This window comes from Cricetulus griseus, chromosome 2, assembly GCF_003668045.3.
Source record: "Cricetulus griseus strain 17A/GY chromosome 2, alternate assembly CriGri-PICRH-1.0, whole genome shotgun sequence".
Taxonomy (NCBI): Eukaryota; Metazoa; Chordata; class Mammalia; order Rodentia; family Cricetidae; genus Cricetulus; species Cricetulus griseus.
Genome location: NC_048595.1, coordinates 132,192,055 through 132,216,820, shown reverse-complemented (window position 1 = coordinate 132,216,820; position 24,766 = coordinate 132,192,055). Strand labels below are relative to the sequence as shown.

General features: G+C 34.6%; 1 protein-coding gene across 1 annotated transcript in view; it reads left to right on the top strand.

Moving 5' to 3' along the window:
* The window catches only part of Cnbd1 (cyclic nucleotide binding domain containing 1), a 358,967-nt gene that overhangs the window by 285,206 nt on the left and 48,995 nt on the right, over nucleotides 1-24,766 (top strand). The window contains exon 11 of the mRNA XM_035439974.1: nucleotides 861-866. Within this exon, the coding sequence (XP_035295865.1) occupies nucleotides 861-866 (6 nt within the window). The remainder of the gene's footprint in view (nucleotides 1-860; nucleotides 867-24,766) is intronic.

Sequence of the window (24,766 nt, the reverse complement as noted above, 5' to 3'; positions counted from 1 at the left end):
CATTTTTGGTAGATTAACTTTACAGTTGACAAATTTTCTCAGTCATTATTTAGAGTTGCTTTATTTCCTGGTCATTTTGCAGATAAGGTTTGTTAAATTTCTAATTCTTGGGTGCCATACTCTACTCAGGCATTTGCAGCATGCTCTCTGTCTTTTGTCTGATATAGTTCTAAATAAGGCTTTTTGATATACAATATTATTTATTATTTTTTCTGCATAATGAGTCACTTCTTGCTGCTTCCAAAGCTTATCTTTTGCATCCTGATATGTGGATATTGTTAACTTATTCCACTTGAAGTTCAATGAGTTTTCTGATTATGTAGATGAATATTTTCCATACTATTTTAGATATCTTTAGTTATTATCTCTGATCATCACTGAAGAAATGGGAAATTTGTTACAATATTGTTTATATATTTACTGATTGCCAAATACTTTCAGAAAGTCAGAGATCATCCATACTGTTTATCATCAATATCAAGTTCTTAAATACCACAATAAAAAGGATATATTAAATTTTGTAAGTGTAGATGATGTTCAAAACAGTGAGTCCAGAAAAATACCCCTTTGTGAAACTAAAATTTTGTCTACAAATAAATGGTTTCTTTATTCTTTAACCTTTCCTTTATGATTTCTTCAATTCTATGATTTCTTTCCCTATCAGAGATTACCTAAATCCCCAAACTTATATATAATAAAGTTTTGATGTCTTCTTTTTTTGGACTGGGTCACTCTATTTTGTAGTGTCATCTTGCTTTGCCAGTGAACTTGTGGTGTTGGCCACACCCTATGGGCATGGTTTCAGGTATTCAGACCCCTTATAAGGTAGAGGAGGGGCTGTTTCACTTTCTTGGGGTGAGGTAAGAGTATTGGAAGTGCAGAGACTGCATCCTAATTATTTAAACCCTCATGCAGATGCCTACGGTCCCAGGTCAAGTTACTCTAGTTTTTTCCTATAATAGAATCAACATGTTTTCTTTTTTGCTTGCTTTTGCCTTGTGTCCTCTTTCATTTATTTCCCCTCCTCTTCCTCTCCTCTTTTACTTTCTTAACTCTCTTGTTCCCATTTTCCTCATCCTCAGTATCTTAATTTTCCTTTTGTTTTGGGCAGGATTTACTATGCTGTCTAAGCTAACCTCAAATTTGCTAAGTCCCCTACCCTGACCTCTATCCTAAGGATACTCATCCCCAATATTCCAAGACTGGCATTACAGGTGTCAGCCACCACCCATGACTAAGGATTCTTTACGGAAATATGTAAAATTATTTCATTTTTCATTTTCGTTCTCTACATTTTCCATGAATTTAGTAAAATATAATTGTTTATTTTATATCAGATTCTTTTTTATATATCTATTGCTGCTATAAAGCACAACCTTGTCAAGTTCATGGTTAAAGTGATTATTCCAGAGATAAAAGCAGAGTTTACATATTTTTAAATAAAAATAAAAGTTTAAATTTTGTTTCATATTTTCCTTTCAAGACAAAAATAAAGTTATGAACTGTATTTTCTGTAAGATGATGATTCATGTTCAATAATGATTTTTGCCTACTCTGAATCCAGCATTATTAAATTAATGGATTTTGGTGAAGCCACCAACCACAAAAGTGTTGTTTAATTAGATATCTGACCCCAAATGTCAATACCATAATTTAAATCACTGCTCCATATAATTTAGCTTTAAGACACTATTAAAAGAAGAGGTCTTGGTGTTTTTCTTGTTTATGCATATATAAAGCATTTTAGCATAATAATTCAAATGTAATCACTAACTTTTGATGATTTTGATTTTTCAATCTTGTAATTATAATGTCTTAATCGTAGATTAATTTTAGTTTAGGAATTTAGATGACAGACTATATAAAGCTATGGGTAACATATCTTTGAAAATTACTTTGAAAATGCTTTGATGCTTTATAATTGTCATTATAGAATATAACTAATAAAATATCCATTAATAAGAAATTGCCAAGCTATAAGCAGAATGTCTTTCTAGTTAAATAAGCACAATATTTGATCAGACATCAAAATCAAAACAATACTAATGGTGGTAAAAGTTATTTATTTTTAACTTAGTTTTAGACTAAGTTAATATAATTTTTTTTGGTTTTTGAGACAGAGTTTCTCTGTGTAGCTTTGGAGCCTATCCTGGCACTTGCTCTGGAGAACAGGGTCGCCTTGAACTCACAGTGATCCACCTGCCTTTGCCTCCTGAGTGCTGGGATTAAAGGCATGTGCCACCAATGCCAGACAGTTAATATAATTTTTAATTCAAGTTTCCTTGTAAATTTTATGGTTCTGTAGTTTTAAATTGATTCTAAGACTATGCATAGACACATACAATTTTATGTACACATAATTATGCTTTATTGTGAGATGGATAGTACTAATTTTAGCTCAACAGCTAGAAACCAAGTATATAGGATCATTTGTGAGGGACCATCTGGATTCAGATTAGCCTCTAACCATATCTGTATGAGATTACCTTGATAAATTAATTGATATGAAAAGATGCATTGTAACTGTGGTTGGGACCATTCTCTGGGTGAGGAATCCTTAATGGACTGTGCAAGCTGAACACTTACAAGAATGCATGCATTATACTCTTCTTCTGAATGAGGACATAATTTGACCAGTTATATCAATCTTCTGTGTCTGTGGCTTTCCTCCCATGATAGTCAGCATACTGGAGTTTTTAAACAAATAAATTCCATCTGTTCTGGATTGCTTTTATCAGGATGTTTTGCACAACAACTGAAGAAAACAAGGCATATGTTATTCACAGAACATGGATGAATCTTGATTTATACTGCATTACCAAACTTTGAATTATCACAAACCTCCACAGTTTGCATTTGAGGAACTCAATATAGCTACTGAAAATCCCAGCTGGGCTTTGTGAATATTGTTTTCCACCTTTGGTTTGCTTATATTGTTTTGTAAACTAATCCTCTAAAATCATCTACAAAATGATTCATAAAAAGGTAATAAGAATGTACACAACAATGTGCACAATAATTATGTGCTCAAAGAAACACAACCTTTGAAGTGCATTTATTGTGAGGAATGCATACTATTTTACACTATGTCTGAGTGTGGTTGTTTGACAGTATTACTAGTCAGGGATGGTAGCTCATGAACTTCTTGCTACTCTATGTAACAATGATGATGGGATTGCTACTTTGCAGATCTTCTGCAGGTTCATGATCAAACTGATCCTGTCATATTCAAAGTTCTTTCTTTTTCTATGGACACCATGCAATCTGGCTCTTAAAATGTTTCTACTTACTCTTTTGTGATGGTCCCTGAGGTGGGGGGAAATGGTGTGATACAGCATTCCCATTTCTGGCTAAGCACTCTGCAATTACTTATTCTTTTTATTGTGACCATTTGTAAGTTTCTGCATGAACTATCATTTATTACATAAAACTTCTCTGTTGAGGTCTTAGAATGGCGCTAATCTATAGGTAGAGAGGTATCAATTTAGAGGGTAATATCAGGTGATATATATTTAGCAAAATTTTAGTAGGTTCATCCCTAGAGCCTAGGGTCTCTCAATCATGGATTATTGGTCAGATTTGCAGTACCAAGCATGTGTTTAGTCTTGTGGCTTGGGCCTTATATATAATCAGAAATAAATTGGTTCCTTCCATTATAACCATGCCACTATAGCACCCATGGGCATATCATGTCATACTGCTGATTATTTCAGCTTACATAATCAAGCATGGTGAGACTGTTTATGTTTTTTCTCATAAGAATTTGCACAACATCTGTCAATACTATGAGTGATAGCTAGCAGGAAGATTCCTGGTCAGAACTGACTAGATTTTTTTCATGCTCTGTGACTAACTGAGGTGGCTTCATTAACTGATGGTAAGGCCTTACCATCAAGCTTTCTTGGGTGACCAAGAGGAGTGGTGATAGCTTGTGCTGTTAGGACAGACTCAAGGATACCTCTGACACCTGGCACTGGGGTTTTCTGGGATAAAATTAATCAACTGAAGGATAACTTCAATTAAGCTATTGTATATATTTATTGACACGTGTATAATTAAGTGATATTGTATATATGAAACTTATAAAATTTTAGGCTTACATGTCTTTTTCAAACATCCTTAAATTTATTTTTTCCATTTCCCTCTTCTGCCATGCCCTCGTATTTCACTCCTAACTTAAATATCTCTTTTCATTATTCTTTTTTTCCTCTTTATATTACCTGCATAATAACTTCCTCTCTGTTGTTTGACACTATTATGGGGAGACTGGAGAAATGTCTATTCACCACAGATAGAGGACCTATGACAGAAAAATATGAATACCACCAAAGTTTAATTGGTGAGTTTTTAAAAATTATTTATAGAACTGTGGGTGGGGGTTACTTTCAGAAGCAGAAATGATTCTCTCATCAACAAAACCCACCCCAGCACTGTGAGAAATCACAGAACTTGGAAACCTGGAAAGCAGTGTACAACTTGCAGGCAGTTCAAGGAATGGAAGAGTCTTCCTCTATGAAAGCTTAGGTGGTATCACCTTCTACCAGTCAGTGAAGTTGGTCTCTAACTCTTCCAGACTTTCTGGCTTCTCTCTGCATCTTCTGGGCTGCATGTCTGGTCTAAACATCTTCTATACATTTCAGTTGTCTGAGAATATCTCTATAGTTCTTACTACTTATATTCATTTGAAGAGGGAGAGATATAACATATCTGGTCAGTTTTAGGGACTTCCTTAAGTCCTTGTGTTGTTTATACCCTAGCTTAATATGTTTCCCTTCAGGATGGATGGGATATTTCACCTCTCTTTAGAATATCTTGTGTCTTAGTGAGTTTTCTTCCAGGATGAAAGGTTTAATTCGCATAAAACTTTTCTACTTTTTCTCCACCAAATGGTCTTTCTCCAGTTTCTTGGATTCTACATGTATTCCAATAAACACCCAAATGCAAACACTTGATGCTAACATCAACTTACAGTAAGAAAATGAGCAACTTATCTTTCTGGGACTGGGTTATTTCATCAAGTATAATGTTTTCCAGCTCCATCTAAGAATTCTGTGCTGTATGGTTTATATGGCAAAAACTTGCTAGTTGCTGAAAAAAATATTCCTTTAATTTTCCTATGCAAATGGAAAAATTAAATCCCTTAGTGTCTTTCAGTTATGTTGCAGTAATGCAACTGGCACTGAGTAACAGCATAAAAGGACCTCTTTGTTGTTTGCCATGAATCATATGATCTTCCATGATCTCACTCAGTGTCTGGAAATGAAGTTCTCCAAAAAAGAATTACAAGACGGTGGGAACATGAAGCCTGAAAATTTTATTTTTTTTCTTGGATAGAGTTTTTGAGCAGAATAGCTCATCCAGGAACATCTGTATTGAACTTTGTGTAAGTGACAAAATAAACATTGATTGGATTAATCATCCAGGGTTTTCATTTGTTTGTTATAGCAACTAAAAAGTGCTACCCTGAGTCATACAATTGACAAAAGTGCAAGATTTTGAGGCAATCTTTAGAAGGTAATAATTTCCAAACTAAGACCTAAAAAGAAAACGATTTGTATCATTTTTAAACAATCAGAAATTTTCCACTTAAAAGAACTTGATATCTCTTACACAAAACAATATACAACAAAAATATGTGTATAAGGAAGATATATATTTCTATATGTCTCTTTCTGAGAAAGTTTGGGTAGTATTATAAAATGAACACCATATGTACAAAAGATTCCACTTAAATAATACAACATGAAAACAACTTACAATTTAGTTGCATATTTCCATCAACAATGAAAAATGGTCTATATCATCATATATTGTGTCTGTGAACAAAGTAGCAGAATTTAGTACATTTAAAGATGAAAGCAAAAATATATCAGTACTTAAAATTAATATCAATAGATTGTCTTATAATTTCTTCATCAACTGAAAATAAAAATTGATCAATATTGTAGGTAATGCTAAATTAAACCTATTGATAAAATACATACTGGTTATTTTTTCTAACTTTGTAATACTCATGACAAGTAGTCCTTTGCAGTTAATGTATCATATCATCTCTTTTCTTAGCATTATATATCTTAGGGATTGAATGAAAGCCCTTAAGTTAAAATATTGTTTTAGAAGCCATACTAGATTTTCAAAGGAAACAATATGTAGTATAAAATAACACTCTGAACTGCTTTTAGAAGATGTTGTTGTAAAGGGCTGAGGAGATGGATAAATAGTTAAGAGCACTGTCTGCTCTTCCAGAGGATTCACATTCAATCCCCAGCACCTACATGGCAGCACACAACTGTCTGTCACTCTAGTTCCAGAGGTTCCAACACCCTCACACAGATATACAAGCAGGCAAAGGCACCAATGAACATAAAATAAAATATGATCTAATTAAAAATATGTTGTTATAAATAGTCACACAAAATTATTTATAGTTACTTTATATTACAAGTTAAATTTGCATTTGATTATTCAATTTTCTACCCTGTAGAGATGCTACATTCTCATTCTAATATTTCCTGGCATACTTTTGTATGGATCTCTAGAATCCATATAAGCTAGTCTCAGAGTATACAGGTAAACAAGAAAGAATAAACACAGATATCAATCAGAGGTGTTTAATTGGAGAGTATCTGTGCAAAATGATCTGTGCAATACAGTATTAAGGAATATGATTACAATTTGGAAAAAAAGGGGGAGCTTTAATGTTTCTTCCCGGAGTTCTGAAAATGATAATAAAGCAAAAGGAATAAAAATGGAATTTGATGCATTACTGACTCTGACTGAATCATGATCAATATTTAAATCAAAGTAGCTTAATTCAGCTTTATAAGCAGAAGAAGAGTTCTCCTTGCCAGGGTGTAGAACCTAATAAGGTTTCTTTGCTTTCATTATTGCAAACTAGGATTGAAAAAAGAGAGCTCAAAAACCCATGTACCTTTCATCTAATCAGCCAACTAATATTTGTGAAACACTGTATCTGTAGTTTTTAATAGAATGGCATCCAAAAAGAATCTTACTTCTGTGAACTCCCATTTTTACAAGATACAGACAGTTTGAGAATTGATTTGTGACATTTAAAGAGTTTCTATAATACATGTTCTCTCTACTCTGTATTGTGTGTTTTCTCTTGATGAAAACATAGAGCCTAATGCAGTCAAATTGAGTCATTAGGTTTTTATTTCCAACACTGATTTCTTGTTCATTAGTGGCATCCTTGAGAGACTGGCAAAACTCTCTGTCTTTCTCTCTCTCTATTTCTGTCTCTCTCTATTTCTGTCTCTGTCCCCCCCTCTCTCTCCCTCCCTCTCTCTCTCTCTCTCTCTCTCACACACACACACACACACACACACACAACAAACACACACACGTGTTTCCATTATAATCATCTGAAAATATATAATTTTATTCAAAAAGCAAATATAAAGACCCTTTTGGATCTGTAGAATTCCATATAATCTCATCTTGATATTGCATATTTGTATTCCCAGGTCAAACAGCAGAAAATTCCTAGACACTTTCAGGTCAGTCAGCCTGGAGGATGCAACAATGTAAGAAGATCTCATATCAAACAAAGTAGACAATAAGGAGAAATACACAAGACTGTCCTTGGGTTTTCACACCTAGATAGTGTCACAAACATTTGTTCTCATAATCTTTCCTCCAAATATATAAAATTTTAAAAACAAAGAAATGCAAATTTACTACTAAATGAAAAATGTTCAATATCACTAATAATCAGAGAAATTAGTGACATAAACATCTATATGACAATATCCTTTCTTGATTAGAATGTATACTATAAACACAAAAAGAAATAAATCCTGAAGAGAATAATGAGAAAGCAGAATTTAAGCATCATTGATGGGAAAGTAAATTTGTATATCTACTATGAAACACAAGAAATACCTATACAATTAATAATAGAAAAGGCATATGATGTAGCAATTCAATTCCTGTGTATTTTCTAAAGTATTTGAGATCAGAATCTCAAAGGGATAGTTATGTTTACCAAAGTACTATTTGTAGTGGATGAGATGTGGAACAAAACCTAAAAGCCCATCAATGAATGGATCAACAAATTATGTTATCTGCATATAGTAGGGTCTATGCTGGGGTCTGAAGGAAGGAGATTCTCTCCAGTGTTGTGAACTTTTATTTCAGCCTCTCCAACAGGAAGATAGCCATTCTCAATTACCCAGCACTTACCAATTCCTGAAGGTTTACCAGCGTGACTAAGCAGCTCACCTTGCACTTAGTTACTGGAAAGATGAGGAGGCATGCAGTTATGCTGAGTTTTAGTAGTGAGAGGACAATAATCTTAAACAAAATACCTTCCAAATTTAGAGAGAAACTATATAGAGAAAAAAAAGCAAAGTCCCTGACTCTGACTAAGAAAGTCAATCTGTAGAGCATCCACTACCCCAACACAGAAATATTAACTACCATGCTATTCTCTTTCAGTCTTTAAATAAATGTATTTATTTCAGTCTTTAAATAAATGTTTAAATTAACTAGTTTTCTAGCATAACTGTTCAGGATAGAATCTTGGATAGAAGAAAAAGGCTCTGTACTATTAACAAACAGAAGATGACATTTCTTGTCTTGGGAAGAAAAGACATTCAATTTGTGGTAACATGGTTGACCATAGTGGCATTATGTTAAAGAAATAAACCAGGAACTTAAGGACAAAGAAAACCATGAATCCACATATAAGCAGTGTATAAAAGAGTAAAATGCATAGATTCAAAGACTGCAATAGTAAAAAGCAAAGACTGAATAGATCATTTATAAATGCATAAATCTATTGGCATCAACTTCATATGATCAAGATGAGTAGGCTCTCAAAATCTTAACTAGATTGTACATATGGTCAATAAAAATTCCATGTTTTTAAAAATTATATCTCATATTCTTTTTTATTATCACAAGTAAGGAAGATGTTTGTTTTGTGGACATATTTAGAGAGCATATTTCTTCATCTGTATTAGATATTTTGTGAATAAGATACAATATTATAGAACTTATTATGTTAGAATTAAGTGTTAGAATTTAGATAAGTGAAATGAAATAAAATTCGTAACAAGACAAAACATTTCTAAATGTCAAGTAATTGAAGCCCTAGATCTTACCATAATAGACATTTAAATGCAATGAGGCCAAGGGACTGTGAAATAAAGTGTTGTAGCATATGACAAATTTATCTACAGTAAGTTATATCATGCAATCTATTGGATCCACTCCTGCCTTACATATTTTTTATTTACCATATATTTTGGGGGGCATGATTCTTACATACTATTTCATCCAGACATGCTCAGTTTAGTTACTGCAGCATTCCACAAGTAATTTATATATGTAGAAGAAATAACCACACCCTCTATAAATATTTACAGAAGTCTTCAGTTTGCCTATTTTCTTTGTTACCCTTTGCTTTATCCATCATCTTGATCTGATCCCCCAAAAAGCAACTTCTTCTAAAGACCAGTGATTGTTTCTGTAAGTGTGATGTATGAGGCTGGCCTGGAACTGATGCAAATTTTGTCCTTGGAAATCTTGATATAGCACTCTACTACAAAATATAATTTATATCCCCAGAGTACAGATAGTTTGCAAAAAAATAATACAAATCTCATCTCTTCTTTTAGCTTAGGAATCCAGTTGTAATAAAATATATTGTTTGAAAATGTACAGCCTTCAATTCAAACAATTTTTCTTCCTTCCATTCCACTGCTAAAGTACCACATATATGTAGTTATGGTAATGACCTTAATCCTGAGATAATCACAAGTTTACAATAAATTTATAATGATCAATTTTTACTCAGATTGGAGATATCAGTATAATTATATTATGCTATGGCTTATACCTGTAGTCAAATGCCTTTTATGAACATTGTTACAATAATTTTGAAAGATTTTCATATTTATATATTACTTGGAGACATTTAAAAATTTATGTACAGGTTTGAAAACATTTGAAAATTACAGTTTCATTGTATATCTGGAGCCCCCCAACATCATACTTTCACACTGGCGTATGCTGAACTCCAGCTTTTGGAGAAAATAGACTGGTAAAGAAAAGTTCCACTCTTTCATCTAACCTTGGTGATAAGCTGTTTTCTTGATTTGTATCAAATATGCAATTCATGTTCTCTGTGAACACATTTGATTGCTGCATAGTTGACCTGAATTGAAATGTACATTATAATGATGCTGTTCAACTTTGTAAGATGCTCTTCAGCTTGTTTTCATTCTGTTGTGTGCATATCCATAAAATAATATGTTTTAGATAATCCACATGTAAAATAATCTAATCCATTCTTTTGTTTTATATTCCATGTATATCTTTCAAAATCCCAGGTTTTAATAGTCCTATGTGAGTGCTGACATTCTTTCCTTAGAAATTTAAATTTGCCATGTCACCCTTGCTTTGTGTATTAAGCAGCAAATGCATTTTGCTTAAAACTTCTACATGCCTTTTAAAGTTTCTCTGTGACTTATTGTACTTTAACTCTATTGTTAAAATTCTTTTGCAAACCAAAAGAGGGATTAAAACTAAATCAAACATGAAGATATTGCTGTCATAATTATTAGAACTACCTACTATGTGAAAAAAATGGAATACCCTTTCCTCTTATCAAGAGGTATTTTTTTTAACTTAGTTACTTTTTTGAGACCAGTAGCCTTGTATAAGAAATTAAATTATTGTCTGTGAACACATTTTATTGTTGTATGTTTACCTGAATTTAGATATACATTTAAATATACATTCTACTATATTATGACAAGTCTACTTGTTCCTGGAACTCACTATGAAAACCATACTGGCCTCAAATTCATAGAGATCTGTAGATGAATGTTCTGTTCCACCTAGTCCTGCTCCCCTTCATTCCCAAACTAAATACACAGGAGCATATATAAATCATAAACTGTTTGGCCGATGACTCAGGCTTCTTATTTGGCTAGCTCTCTCTTAATTTTTAGCCCATAACTATATATAAACTATGTATTTCTACATGACCTTATCTTACCAGACAATGCCTGGTATCCTTTTTCCTGGTAGCTACATGGCATCTCTCTTGGCTCAATCTCCTCATCCTCTCCCCAGAATTCTCCTTATCTGGTAGCCCTGCCTATACTATCTGCCTTGATAGTGTCCAATTACTGTTTTATTCATCAACCAATAAGAGAAACATATATACAGAAAGACATCCCCCATCATCTCCTTTTATCTATTTAAATAAAAAGGAATATTAATTTTAACATAGTAACATTATATATAACAAAACAGTTATCAATCAAGAACTACAGCTAACAATATTTAGTCCATTAGCATTTGGAAAATTTAAAGAAAATATTCTATCATCTATACTATCTTTGTTAGTCTAAAGTTTATGTGTAACTTATCTTTTATCATAACTAAGGTAAACAATAAATATAACTTGTCTTCAACTCCATCAAAAACCTCAGAAAGATAATATTTAACCTCTAGAATTGACAGAGACATCCCTCTGACTAACAAGTCACTCAAAATTTTCTGTAACGTTAGGGTACCCATCTTCAGCCTATAGGCCTTAGGTGTCGAGCAGACTTCTCAGTGAAGCAGGAAATTTGCAACTGTACTGCCTGTATTGGCAGTCATTTTCCTCTGCGTCTTGCAGAATGTTTGGCAGTCTCTTCCATGAAGCCAGAACCCTGCAGGACTGTCCCCTTTTGTTTTGGCAAGTTCAGCAGTCACTTTTGTGAGAGTCACGCATGTCCAGTTTATACAGCATACAATCAAACAGTCCAGGCAAATACAGTTTCTTGCTCAAATGGCTAGTCTTGTCATGTTAAACACAAACTTCATATTGAGTTCTTTGATGCCCATATTCTTCTCTGACACAATTGGTGTTGCCAGTAGCAGATGTGTTTCTTTACCATAAAAAATAATAGACCACTTTAAATGCTGTATTCTGCAGGTGGTTAAAAGGTTTGAAGAATATCCATCTCAAATACATCTGTGTACATACAGAAAACTGACATGACTGAAGTTTTGACTATTTTATTTATCAAATCATTTGACAAAGAAAGATTTAAACACAATTATTAAACTGGGTAGTGTTGTTCATGCCTGTCATCCAAACATTCAGGAGATGGAGTTAGGAAGATTGTGAATATAAATCCATCATTGGCTACATAGGTAATTACAAGACAGTTTGGGTAATATTCTGAGACCCTATGTGAAATGGGAAAACAGATACTGGTTATATTTCTTATTATTGATCTGTTTCTTTTATGTACAGATGTTGTGAAGCTTGAAATTTAAGAAACAAGGATTTCAAAACAAATTCTCTTCTTTGAGCAATGTTAGTATTGAATGAATGATGGCATTATTTTAGGATAATTTAACATCTTTCCTGAATTCTCTTCTCTGTTCTCCTCAATGCCTCTATGTCTTCGTTAGTAAATTGGATATTTATTTAATGATACACATCTAGAGAAGAAAGCAGTTTCACTTTTTTCAGGGTGCTGTCTTTTAAATATACTGCCAGGAACCTTACATGTATTCTGCTTTGCCTTGGATAATGTTTGAATCTATTTCACTTTCTTTTTTTAGTCTTTTTTTATTTGTTAGAAACAAGATTGTTTTAAATATCAATCACAGTTCCCTCTCCCTCTCCTCCTCCCTTATTCCCCCCCCCACCAACTAAAACCCTAACTATCACATATCCTTTCTGATCCCCAAGGGGGGGATGACTTCCATAGGGGGTCATCAGAATCTATCCTATCCTTTGGGATAGGGCATAGGCCCATCACCGTGTGTCTTGGCTAAGGGAGTATCCCTGTATGTGTATTAGACTCCCAAGGTCCACACCTATGCTTGGGATAAATATTGAACTACTACAGGAGGTCCCATAAATTTCTGAGGTCTCTTCACTGAAATGTACATTCCTGGGGTCTGGATCAGTCCCATGCTGGTATCTGAGATATCAGTCTGGGGACCAAGAGCTCCATGTTGTTCATGTCAGGTGTTTCTGTGGGTTTCACCAGCCTGGTCTGGACACCTCTGCCCATCACTCATTCTTCTCTGCAACTGGATTACAGTTCAGTTCATTGATTAGCTGTGGGTGTCTGTTTCTACGTCTACCAGCTGCTGGATGAAGGCTATGGGATGGCATATAAGACAGTCATCAATCTCATTATCAGGGGACAGCATTTAAGGTACCCTCTCTCTGTTGCTTAGATTGTTAGTTGGTGTCATCTTTGTAGATCTCCAGACATTTCCCTAGTGCCTGATTTCTCTGTAAACCTAAAATGTCTGCCTCTATTATTGTATCTCCCTTCTTGTTTTCTTCTATTCTTTCCCCGACTCAACCTTTCTACTCCCTCATGTCCTCCTCACCCCTCCTCTTCTCCCCTTCTCATTCTCCTAACTCCCTCCCACCTCTTCCCTTGCTCTCAATTTTCTCAGGAGATCTTGTCCCTTTCCACTTCTCCAGTGGACCATGTATGTCCCTCTTTGGGTCCTCCTTGTTTACTAGCTTATCTGGCAGTGTGGATTGTAGGGTGGTAATCTTTTACTCTATGTCTAAAACCCAATATGAGTGTGTACACATCATGTTTGTCTTTTTGTGATTGGGTTACGTTGCTCAGAATGGTTTCTTCTAGTTCCATCATTTTCCTGCAAATTTCAATATTCCATTGTTTTTTTCTGCTGAGTAGTATTCCATTGGGTAATGTACCACCACATTTTCTCTATCCATTCTTTAGTTGAAGGGCATCTAGGTTGCTCCCAGGTTCTGGCTATTACAAATAGTGATGCTATGAACATAGTTGAACAGGTGTCCTTATTGTATGAATGTGCTTCTTTTGGGTATATGCCTAAGAGTGGAATTGCTGGATCTTGTGGTGAACTGATTCCCATTTTCTTGAGGAGTCGCCATACTGATTTCCAAAGTGGCTGTGCAAGTTGGCACTCCCACCAGAAGTTGAGGAGTGTCCCGCTTTCTCCACATCCTCTCTCTGCATAAACTATCACTGGTGTTTTTTTTTTATATTGGCAACATAGTGAATATTTTATTATAAAAGATTCAATCTCATATTCTGATAAAATGCAGTTGATGTAATATTTTTACAGTACACAACTTTTTAAGATTAATATTTTCTTTAAAAAATTATGAAAACTGACATGGACATGTCATTTGACATGAGATTCAAAATCTGTCAACCTATATGATGAAATACAAATTTTCAAAAACTGAAGTAGACAGAATTTTAGATAACCTAATATTTTGAATTCTTATTAAAACCTGATTCTTTTCAAGTCAGTGTCCATGAATTCAGCGCCATGCATATAGGGACTTTCTTCCAATAGACAAGACACAAATTAAATATCTATATCATAGTTTTCTTCTGATATCAACTTTTCAATACGAGAAATAATTATTGATATGTAAATTTGATCTGTGACTGGGTAAAAGTTTTAAAGACATGACAGTTTTTAGCATAATTATATATAAATTTATATTTAGTGTATCATGCATGTTACATGTGGTACTTTCTTTCTTTCTTTTTTATTAGAAAGAAAATTATCTTAAATGTCAATCCCAGGTCCCTCTTCCTCCCGTCCTCCCCTACTACCCCAACTAACACCCTACCTATCCCATACCATTTCTGCTCCCCAGAGAGTGTGAGGCCTTACATAGGGGTCTTCAAAATCTGTCATATTCTTTGGATTAGGCCCTAGGCTAACACCTGATGTTAGGCTCAGGGAGTATCCCTCCATTTGGGATGGGTTCCTAAAGTCCATTCCTATGGTAGGAATAAGTACTGATCCACTACAAGAGACCCCATAGATTCTTAAGGTCTCTTCACTGACTCCCACATTAAGGGGGTCTGGATCAGTCCCATGTTGGTTTCCCTGCTATCATTCTGGAGATCAAGAATTTTCCCTTGTTCAGGTCAGCTGTTTCTGTGGGTTCCACCAACCTAGTATGGACCCCTTTGCTCATCGGTCCTCCTTCTCTGCATCTGGATTTCAGTTCAGTTTAAGTTTAGCTGTGGGAGTCTGGTTCTACTTCCATCAACTGCTGGATGAAGGGTGTAACATGGCATATGAATTTGTCATCAATCTCATTATCAGGAGAGGGAATTTAAGGTAGCCTCTCCTCTGTTGCTTAGATTATTAGTTGGTGGCATCTTTGTAGCTCTCCAGAAATTCCCCTAGTGCCTGATTTCTCTTTGAACTCATAATGTCTCCCTCTATTATATTATCTCTTATCTTGCCCTCTTCTCTTCTTCCCCCAACTCAACCTCCCTGTCTCATCATGTCTTCCTCACCTCTCCTTTTTTCTTCTTCTCATTCTCCTAGTCCCTTCTTCGCCCCCCCATGCTCCCTATTTGCTCAGAGATCTTGTCCCTTTCCCCTTCTCCAAGCGACCATGTATGTCTCTCTTAGAGTCCTCCTTGTTTACTAGCCTCTCCAGCAGCCTGGGCTGCAGGCTGGCAATCCTTCACTCTTTTTGTAAAATCCACATATGTGTGAGTACATACAATGCCTTTCTTTTTGTGACTGGGTTACCTCACAGAGAATGATTTCTTCTAGTTCCATCCACTTGCCTGTGAATTTCAAGATTCCATTGCTTTTTTTCCCCACTGAGTAGTACTCCATTGTGTAAATGTACCACATTTTCTCTATCCATTCTTCAGTTGAGGGGCATAAAAGTTGTTTCCAGGTTCTGGATAGTAAAAATAATGCTATGAACATAGTTGAACAGATGTTCCTTGTTATAGGAATGTGTATCTTTTGTGTATATGCCTAAGAGTGGAATTGTTGGATCTTGTGGTAGATTGATTCCCATTTTCTTGAGGAGTTGCCATACTGATTTCCAAAGTGGCTGTACAAGTTGGCACTCCCACCAGGAGTAGAGGAGTGTTCCCCTTTCTCCACATTCTCTCCAGTATAAACTGTCATTGGTGATTTTTATTTAGCCATTCTAACAGGCGTAAGATGGTATCTCAGAGTTGTTTTGATTTGCATTTACCTGATGGCTAAGGATGTTGAACACTTATTTGTCTTTCAGCCATTTTAGATTCTTCTGTTGACAATTGTCTATTTAGTTCTGTACCCCACTTTTTATTTGGATTGTTGGTGTTTTGGAGACTAGCTTTTTGAGGTTTTTTTTTATATTTTGGGGATCAGCCCTCTGTCAGATGTGGGGTTGGTTAATATCTTTTCCCAGTCTGTGGGCTGTTGTTTTGTCTTGCTGACTGTGCCCTTAGCCTTACAGAAGCTTCTCAGTTTCAGGAGGTCTTACCAATACTGAGACCTGCTAATTAGTTACCCATACACTTAGCTACTTCACACCCAATTCACCACATACATATTTTTCTAGTCTGGCATTCATAACACCATTGAGAAATTGAGTACTAATGAAATTGCTGGAATTGTTACTCTATGACATGCAGCATTAAATTGCTAAAAGATTCTACCATCCTTGAGTAGAAAACTCTTGACCATTCAGTAAAATGCCTATTTATAGGCAAGTTTTAAATCAAAGAGGAGTCTTTAAGCTTTGTTACAAAATATCAGGATGTTAAAATCCATTGATTATCTTTTTGTAGCCTGTATTAAGAATTTTCAGAAAGGGACATGTTTAGCCTCTCAATATGCCTTTTATAAATAACAGATGATTTTTCTAATAGTTGCTTTTTCTTATATTCATTGCTGCACAAATTGAAAGACTTGTAATTTGCTTCTTTATCTTATGAAAAATGCACTATAATCTGAAATTAATGTCTAATATTGAGAGGCAGAATAGAGGGATGTTGATTAGGCTAGAAATTAGGAAACAGGTAAATTTTTACCTTTAAATTAAGCCTTGATAAAACAGTATGTTTGCTTTGGCTGTATACTGCTTTTGAAATAATAAATAACTAGACTATATTATCAGTCCTAGAAATGCTAACTTAATTAATTTATCTTAGAAAGATGTTTTAGGTTTTGTGCATTTAGAACACTTCCCCTAGATGAATTCTGAGGAATTAATCTTTCTCCTTAAAGAAGCTCCTATAATAAATGTAGCCTAGAAGACAGAGCCATACATCATGTTGGGATTTTCTTAGTATACAGCCATTAATTTGCTAACCTGGGAGTTGTTATTTCATAAAATCTTCTACTGCAAACTAGGTATTTCCAAATCCAAATGTATTCATAAATACAATTTTGTGATTTAGATTATAGCCAACCAAATATACTAAAAGCAAATACATTTGATGCCTATTGATGTTTTACCTACATTAAAATCACTCTAGTATTATAGATATGATCCTTGAATATTTTATTTCTAAGGCAATAGTTGATTTTCACAATTTATTTCGAATTGGAAGATATTGCTGAAGGTTTGATTCCTCCAAAATGGAAAAACATGTAGTAGTACCTGTCTTAGATAAGTGCTAAGAAACAAGAGCAATGGGTTTGTCTCAGATCCCAGATGCTTAGGACGTCTTGTGCTGTGAGAAGGAAACCTTCTTTCTCAATGCTGAATGTTGCTATCCATCATTAGAATGACTTTTCCCATGTTCAAAACAAAACCTCATGATATTTATTCTTCTTGCTCAATATAAGCACTCACAAACAGATTTCTGAAGCATGGACCAAGTGAATGTACTGTCAATAATTCATAGTCAATTACTGTGAAATTGCATTGTTGTTAAGAAATCATTATCATTATTGGTTTTACTCTGCTACTAAGCTTTTTACATGATTTACTTACTAAGTAAATCATCTGAATGACTGAATGACTGTTTTTTTCATGTATTTTCTTATAAGCTGCAACACAAATTACTTGAATTTTAACTTGTTTGTATCTATGAAGTCATTTCTATTCATGAATATTTTCTCAGCAATGGTTAAGATAACAGATATGATCTCTAAAAGCCATGGCAATATTTCACAATAAATGACCATGATTTATAGATGATACTTTCATTTAGTTTAGACTTCAGATGTCCCACTGAGAACTTTAAAGAAAGTGGACTACTTCCAGCATTCTGGTGACAGATCCTGCAGAGACACGTCTAACAAAATACAGCTCTGGAGAGGGTGTAAGATCAAGGGGTAGGATGAAATTACAGCACAGAGGAAAATCCCATGGAAGGTTCTGTCCAAGGAAGAAGAAGAGAGTGGCTCAAGGCATATTGCAGGGATATTAAAACAGATGAGTTCAAAGACTGAAACAGCTGCTTTGTGGTTCATGTAGTATTGAAGTAATGATATCTTTTTGTCTGGCTACAAGGATTGAAATCGATGAAACATCTCCCTTTTACAGTACTATCTTACCTCCACTGGTAGTTTAGTTTTTAAGTCATTATAAATATGAAAGTGCCAATATTCCAATCTTCTTTCTTATTAAAGAATTTATTACTGAATCCAAACCAACACATAGAACTTTCGCTCCAGTAATTAACCGAGTGAGACTTGGAGTGGTAAACTATAGCTAGTTATTTTATTCTGTTTATTACTTGAAGGTGATTATCATGACTCTGTTAAGTAGCCCCAAATTTGTCACAGATTATATTTGTAAAAGCAGTTCTGTAGAATCCGTGTTATGATTACTTGGTGTTTCAGCCTGTGGTTGCTGGTTGCTGTGGTTAGCTGAAGGTTGGAATCTTTATGTTTTATTTACAGTGTGCAAATGAAATACCAAATGCCTTACAGTCACTTTAACACTGAAATACTGTGTTACTAGAAGGTCAGCTCTTATAAACTTTCTTTACCTGCACAGGTGCTTTGACAGAATTTAAGATGACATTTCTGTCCCATATCTGCTCATATTTTCCTCTCAGGCTCAACCTACTTACTTCTGGCAAGTGTTTTGGCAATGAACTGATTGACTTATAGCAGTATAAAAGAACAAAAATAATGTCTGTGCCGCAGAACAGTAATTTTATGTAGCATTGCTGATAGAAGGGAAATTATCTAATTTTCATATAGAAAGTAAACAAATGATTCTCTTTCAAGTTGTAGTTGCTGTACCTAAAATGCCTAACCATTGTTAGACAAAGAAGAGACTATAGATATAAAACAATTAATTCAGGTGCATGAGAGGTGCCTCTGCTTGTGAGCACATTTTGCAGTCATAGAAGAACTGAATCCAACTCCTAGCATCCATGCTGGGCATCTTACAATCTCCTGTAACTCTTGATCCAAGAGATCTAGTGCCCGTTGCTAGCATCCACAGGCAATTGCAACACATGTGCAATTTTCCCACATATGTATACACTTATTCATAAATAAATATAAATAAATGAAAAAAAAAGAAATTCAGGCTGTAAGGTGGAAGATGATTTGAATGTCAATCTAATCTCAAACACCCAAAGGCAGCTTGCTTTTTCTTAAAGGTAGAAACTAAATATTGTTAAGGCCCATATTTATTAATTATATGGTGATAGATTTAGTTAAAATGATTCCCATTTACCAGGCAGTGGTGATGCATACCTTTAATCTCAGCACTAAGCAGGCAGAGGCAGGCAGATCCCTGTGACTTGGAGATCAGCCTGGTCTACAAGGGCTAGTTCCAGTACAGCCTCCAAAGCTACAGAGAAGCCCTGTCTCAAAACAAACAAACAAACAAGCAAACAAACAAACGAAACAAAGCAACAAGACCAAAAAGATATGATTCCCATTTGTTACTTGGAAATAGTTTATAAAAGGTTCTTGGGAAGTGGTAGCATTATTGTTGTTTATAGAAATATCATTATGTAGCATTTGAATGGTCCTTAATGTGCTATTCCTTAAAGGAAGCCCTAGAAGCTTATAAGATGTAGCCATTTTCTCTGAATTTCAATATCATAACTTTATTTATATTTCCTTATCAGTAATTCATTAATGGTTTACTATTTTCTGAAATAAGAATACAAATTTTATTAATATTTGATTTTATTATTTCAATCAATAAATGCCTACAATGTACAATGAAGATAATTTAAAAAATGATTCATGGAGATAATAAAGCAAGAGAGGTGTCATAAACTCATATAAATGTAACACTTCCGTTCACCAAAGCCCATGTTTAGTTTTCATCTAGTTTTGTATGTTCCTGGCAAGGTTTTGCAATGTCTTTCACAGGCAGAGATTAACTGAAAATATATTTTAATTGTCTATTTCATCCACATTTATACATATTTAAATTTTGCTTTTCATTAAAGCCACAAACATCATACTGTGCCCAAAAGTTCTTCACCAATATTCAAGAAGTATTTTAAGAGTCCCCCGTAGATAAAGTATCTGTCAGGAGAAGTGTTATTGAAATGACATGGATATATTGGTATTTTCAGTCTTGTATTATGGAGTAAGATCACTCCTTTTAGAAGTTTTAAGCATCATTATTACAATTGTGTTGTATCATGTATATTTTCTAAACCCCTTTCAGCTCTGCATACTGAATCTTTCCACTCTGACAATCACAGCAGTGATGAATGCTATCTTAATGACACTCAACCACTATTTTTCTTTTAATACTTAGATGAAGTAGTTAGAGCTTTAAAGAGCCTTCTTGCTTAAGAATATGTAATATTTTATTTAAAATGGGAGGTGATTTTTAGTGTATAAGAGAAAATTTTGACACATTTTTCCTTATTGTTTTAAACAAATTGTATTTATGGGATTTTCATTCATTGTAAACAGATACACCCTTCCTGTTGATTAGAAACAAATTCTTCATATTGCGTTTGTGGTAGTGAAACACTTAGGAAAAATTTAAGTAACCAGAAAAATCTACTTCACATTGAGTTTCTCAGACTATTTATAAAAAATGTATTTAAAATTTTAATGTGTCACAGCTCCCCATCAATATTGGCATCCAGGCACCTAGTGTTGTGAGCAGTAAAATTTGTAAAGGTAGTCACTGATACTGCTCTTTCCTAAGATGTGTGTTTCCAAGAACAGCTTCTCTATGGTTGTATATAACATCATTTGGCCACTCAGGACTAGGCCAAAGCTGTCACCTTAGCATAGCATAAATGGAGGTTTGCTGTGCAATCTGGACTACAGACTACACCACCATGAACATAAGCTGTTGGTGACACCAGGAGCACTATCTAGGGATTAGGAAATCCAAATTGTTGTTAATTCTTCCTCAGAGAGTAGTAGTATGGAATGCTCAGTGTTTGATTTCACACAGTTAGTTTATTAGCACAAACAACCAATCTTCATATCTTTTTTCCTCCCTTCCTCTCTTTCTTTCTTTCTTTCTTCCTGTCGTCCTTCCTACCATCTTTTCTTCCATCTTCATCCTCCTTTATTTTTTATGAAGTTTTCTGTGTATTGTTCAAATTGACCTTGGACCTGCTATGTAGAAAAAAACTGAACTTAGACTAATGATTTTCTAGACTCAGATAACAAGATTTTCTATCTCAGATAACAAGCAATGCCACAATGATGACTAGGGTATATTGCTTGAGGTGAGGGTCCTTTTCATAATAAACAGATAACTGTACAATGTAGACTTTCCCATATGGCTTATAGGTATACATAGAACTGCCATTCTTCCCTTACCTCAGAGATTGTAGACCTATAGAAGCCACTCAATGTAGATAAATACAGATTTATTGACTATTCATTGCCCACTGCAGCTGTTATGCAATGTGAGCAACATCTGGCTTTCAGAATTGTGTTGAAGTGACTATGGGTGGAAGTCTAAGACTTTGAAATTTCAAGAAGATACCAGGAACTGATGCTATTGCCTTCAGAGTACATTGAGAGCCCTGATAGCTACTGTGTCATTGGATCCTTTGTAGACATGCCATTTCTCCATATTATCTTAAGTTGTCCTCTTTTCATATCTTAAAATTGTATATAATGGTAAAATTTCAGGTGTATCTACCAAAAGAGCAGTATTAGAACAAAAATATCTGACTTTTAGTATTGTGAATGCATTATGCTTATGCACTATCTTTTGTCTTTTGTGTTCAACAAAGACATGTCTGTGACTATTACTGAAATTTTTGAAACCTATCCTCATTAAGTTTCTCTCTGATATTTTTCTAAATTCACTTCAAGGTAGCATAGGCAGACTTATATGATTCCTGTTCAGACATCAACAAGTGTGGATATGATTTCCTTCATGGAGGACTGAGTTATTCTTATAAACTCCCTGCTAAGAAGGCTATGAAACTTAAATCAAATGATACAAATGAATCTGCTCTCCTCTTTAGGCTACTGGGAAGTAAATGAATTATGAAGAATTTTTCAGATTGATTAAGTATATTACTGTAAACTTTAAAACAGATTTCTCTATCGTTTTTACACACATGTACACACACACACATAGTCACATATATTCACAAACACAGCATATACTTCTGAAAGTTTTCCATTCAAAATTAGTAAAATATTCTAAGTATTTTCCCCAGTGAATCTGTGACACTTCTATTGACTCTGAGAAAGACAGGGATTGTATTTCTTCAAGAGAACAAAGAGACTATCGGCTGAACCTTCTCATCAACACCCAGGATCTGCCACAGTGGGAAACATCCTAAAATTAAATATGCATAACATTTAAATGGTACCTTTAAAAAGGATCTTTATCTTGTAAACCTGAGTTAAGATCTGGCTGTTTATAATGAACTCACAAGATAACACTGTAATAATGAATGTTTAATTTCTAGGGGAAGTTTTTAAACTCCCATAATGAAACCCGTCAATTTGCATAGTAAATACATGTTAAAAAGAAAGGGGTGATGATATTTGTAAATATGAAACTAGTACAGTGTACTGAAATTGAAAATATTATTAAATAAAAAATGGGAAAATAAATGAATAACACTACACAGAACAAAGAGATAGCAAATAGCAAATAAGGACAGGAGAGATGACTCACTGGTTGAAGGCATTTGCCATGTAAACCTGAAAACCATTGTCCAATCCTGGGGACCCACATAAAAGAGAAAGACAGCCAACTCCACACACTTGTCTTCTGACTTCCAAATATGTGCCTTGGAATACATATACTCTCCTTCAAATCATAAATACACTCAATAATAATAAAATTTAAAAGACAAAATACATATAAAAACTTTCCTAGGGGCAGAAATGACATAAAATATTGAAAGTACAAAACAGTAGAAAACATGTATAATATGAGCGTTAAGAACAGGTACCTACACAAAACTAAAGAAAAAGAAGGAAAGCTTTACTGGATATAAATTAGATCATTTTGCTTAGTTTTTAATCTGTGTTCTTATAATGATACAATATATATATATATATATATATATATATAATATGATTGAGAATTTAATATAACATAGTTTGGTTATATTTAACTATTCACTCCTACTCCTTTCTCAACTCTCCCAGCTTTACTCTCATCTTTCTACCTACTTCACTTTTGAAAAGTAACTTGCTGATCTCAGTTCTTCCTGCTCTTACATTCCTGGATTAGAGGTGGTCTACTGGAATATGGTTGATCTACTAGGTGTCAACCCTTAAAGAAAACATTAAAGAATCTTCTAATCTTCTTCTCCAATTAACCATCAACTGCTTATAAAACCTCAGTTTAGGATGGGTACTCATGCATGAGAACTTCTGTAACAAGAGTCCTGTGAGAGCAAAACATTCCCTCATACAGGGAAGCTCCTTAAGAAAGAAGGTGAATACTACAAATAGCTTTAGGAAGGAAGTCCCTGAAACTGGCAAGATAAACTGGGCCCCTTCCTCCAAGATGAAACAAGCCCCCTCCCCTAAAAAAGCCTAAGATAAGACCAACTGCCTGGAAGAAGCAGAGAACAGCTGATCTTCTTAGAACTGAGTCACTTGGAAGGGACATAATCCAACCTGTTGAGCTGCATGCTCCAAGTTCTAGATTTTGTGAACTGTCAATCTTGCAAGGTTGAGCTTTGGTAATGCAGTTCTCTTTGGGTCATTTATGCTTCTGTCAGTAATTTTCATCCATATTCATATAAGTAACTCCAATAAAACTCATTGGTTCCCCAAGTTGAATATTGTGGTACCTGTGCTTTTGTCTATTGTGGGCTCCCTGTTTGGGGGAGTAGACAGGTATGTTTTGTTTCCCCAAGAAAGGTTTTGTCACACAACATGAGTCTCTACATATTCCATGATATAATGTTGATTGGCTTTATCATATGTAGGTCTTGTTCAGTTAACCATGGTTTATGTGAATTCATCAGTGCAGCCATGTTGAGTGGACACTGTTTTGCTTTGTTCCCAAAGAACCTCTGTCTGTTATAATCTTTCTTCTCTCTCTTCTGTAATTATCCTTGAGCTTTGGGGAGGAGTTTTCAGGATGTCCCATTTGTGGGGACTTCTCCATTGATAGCCTTTTTACTTTGACAGATTCTGAGTTTTTATGTTAGCTATTGTCTACAATAACCAAAAACCTTTCTGATGAGGTCTGAAAGTTGAACTAACAGGGGAGGACAAACTAAAAGAAGGGATGCTTGAAAAGGCACATAAAACATAAAAGCTTGAGATTTTAAAGCATATATTTATATTGTGTGTGTGTATATATATATGGATGGATAGCAAGTTCCACAGGAGGAATCCCATGGCTGATACTGTAATTCTGACCAAGAACAGAACACATTGTAGTTTACAGATCCCTAGAATGAACATACTACTATTAGTTTGTAAATGGAACTTGTGTCAATCTTCATTTTTTAATTTTTTTTTATTTTAGAGGCACTCATATTTACATATCCATGCCCCCATTCCCTTTCCCTCCTATCCTCCCATGTTCCCACCAAACCCCCAAGCCATTCCCCACCTC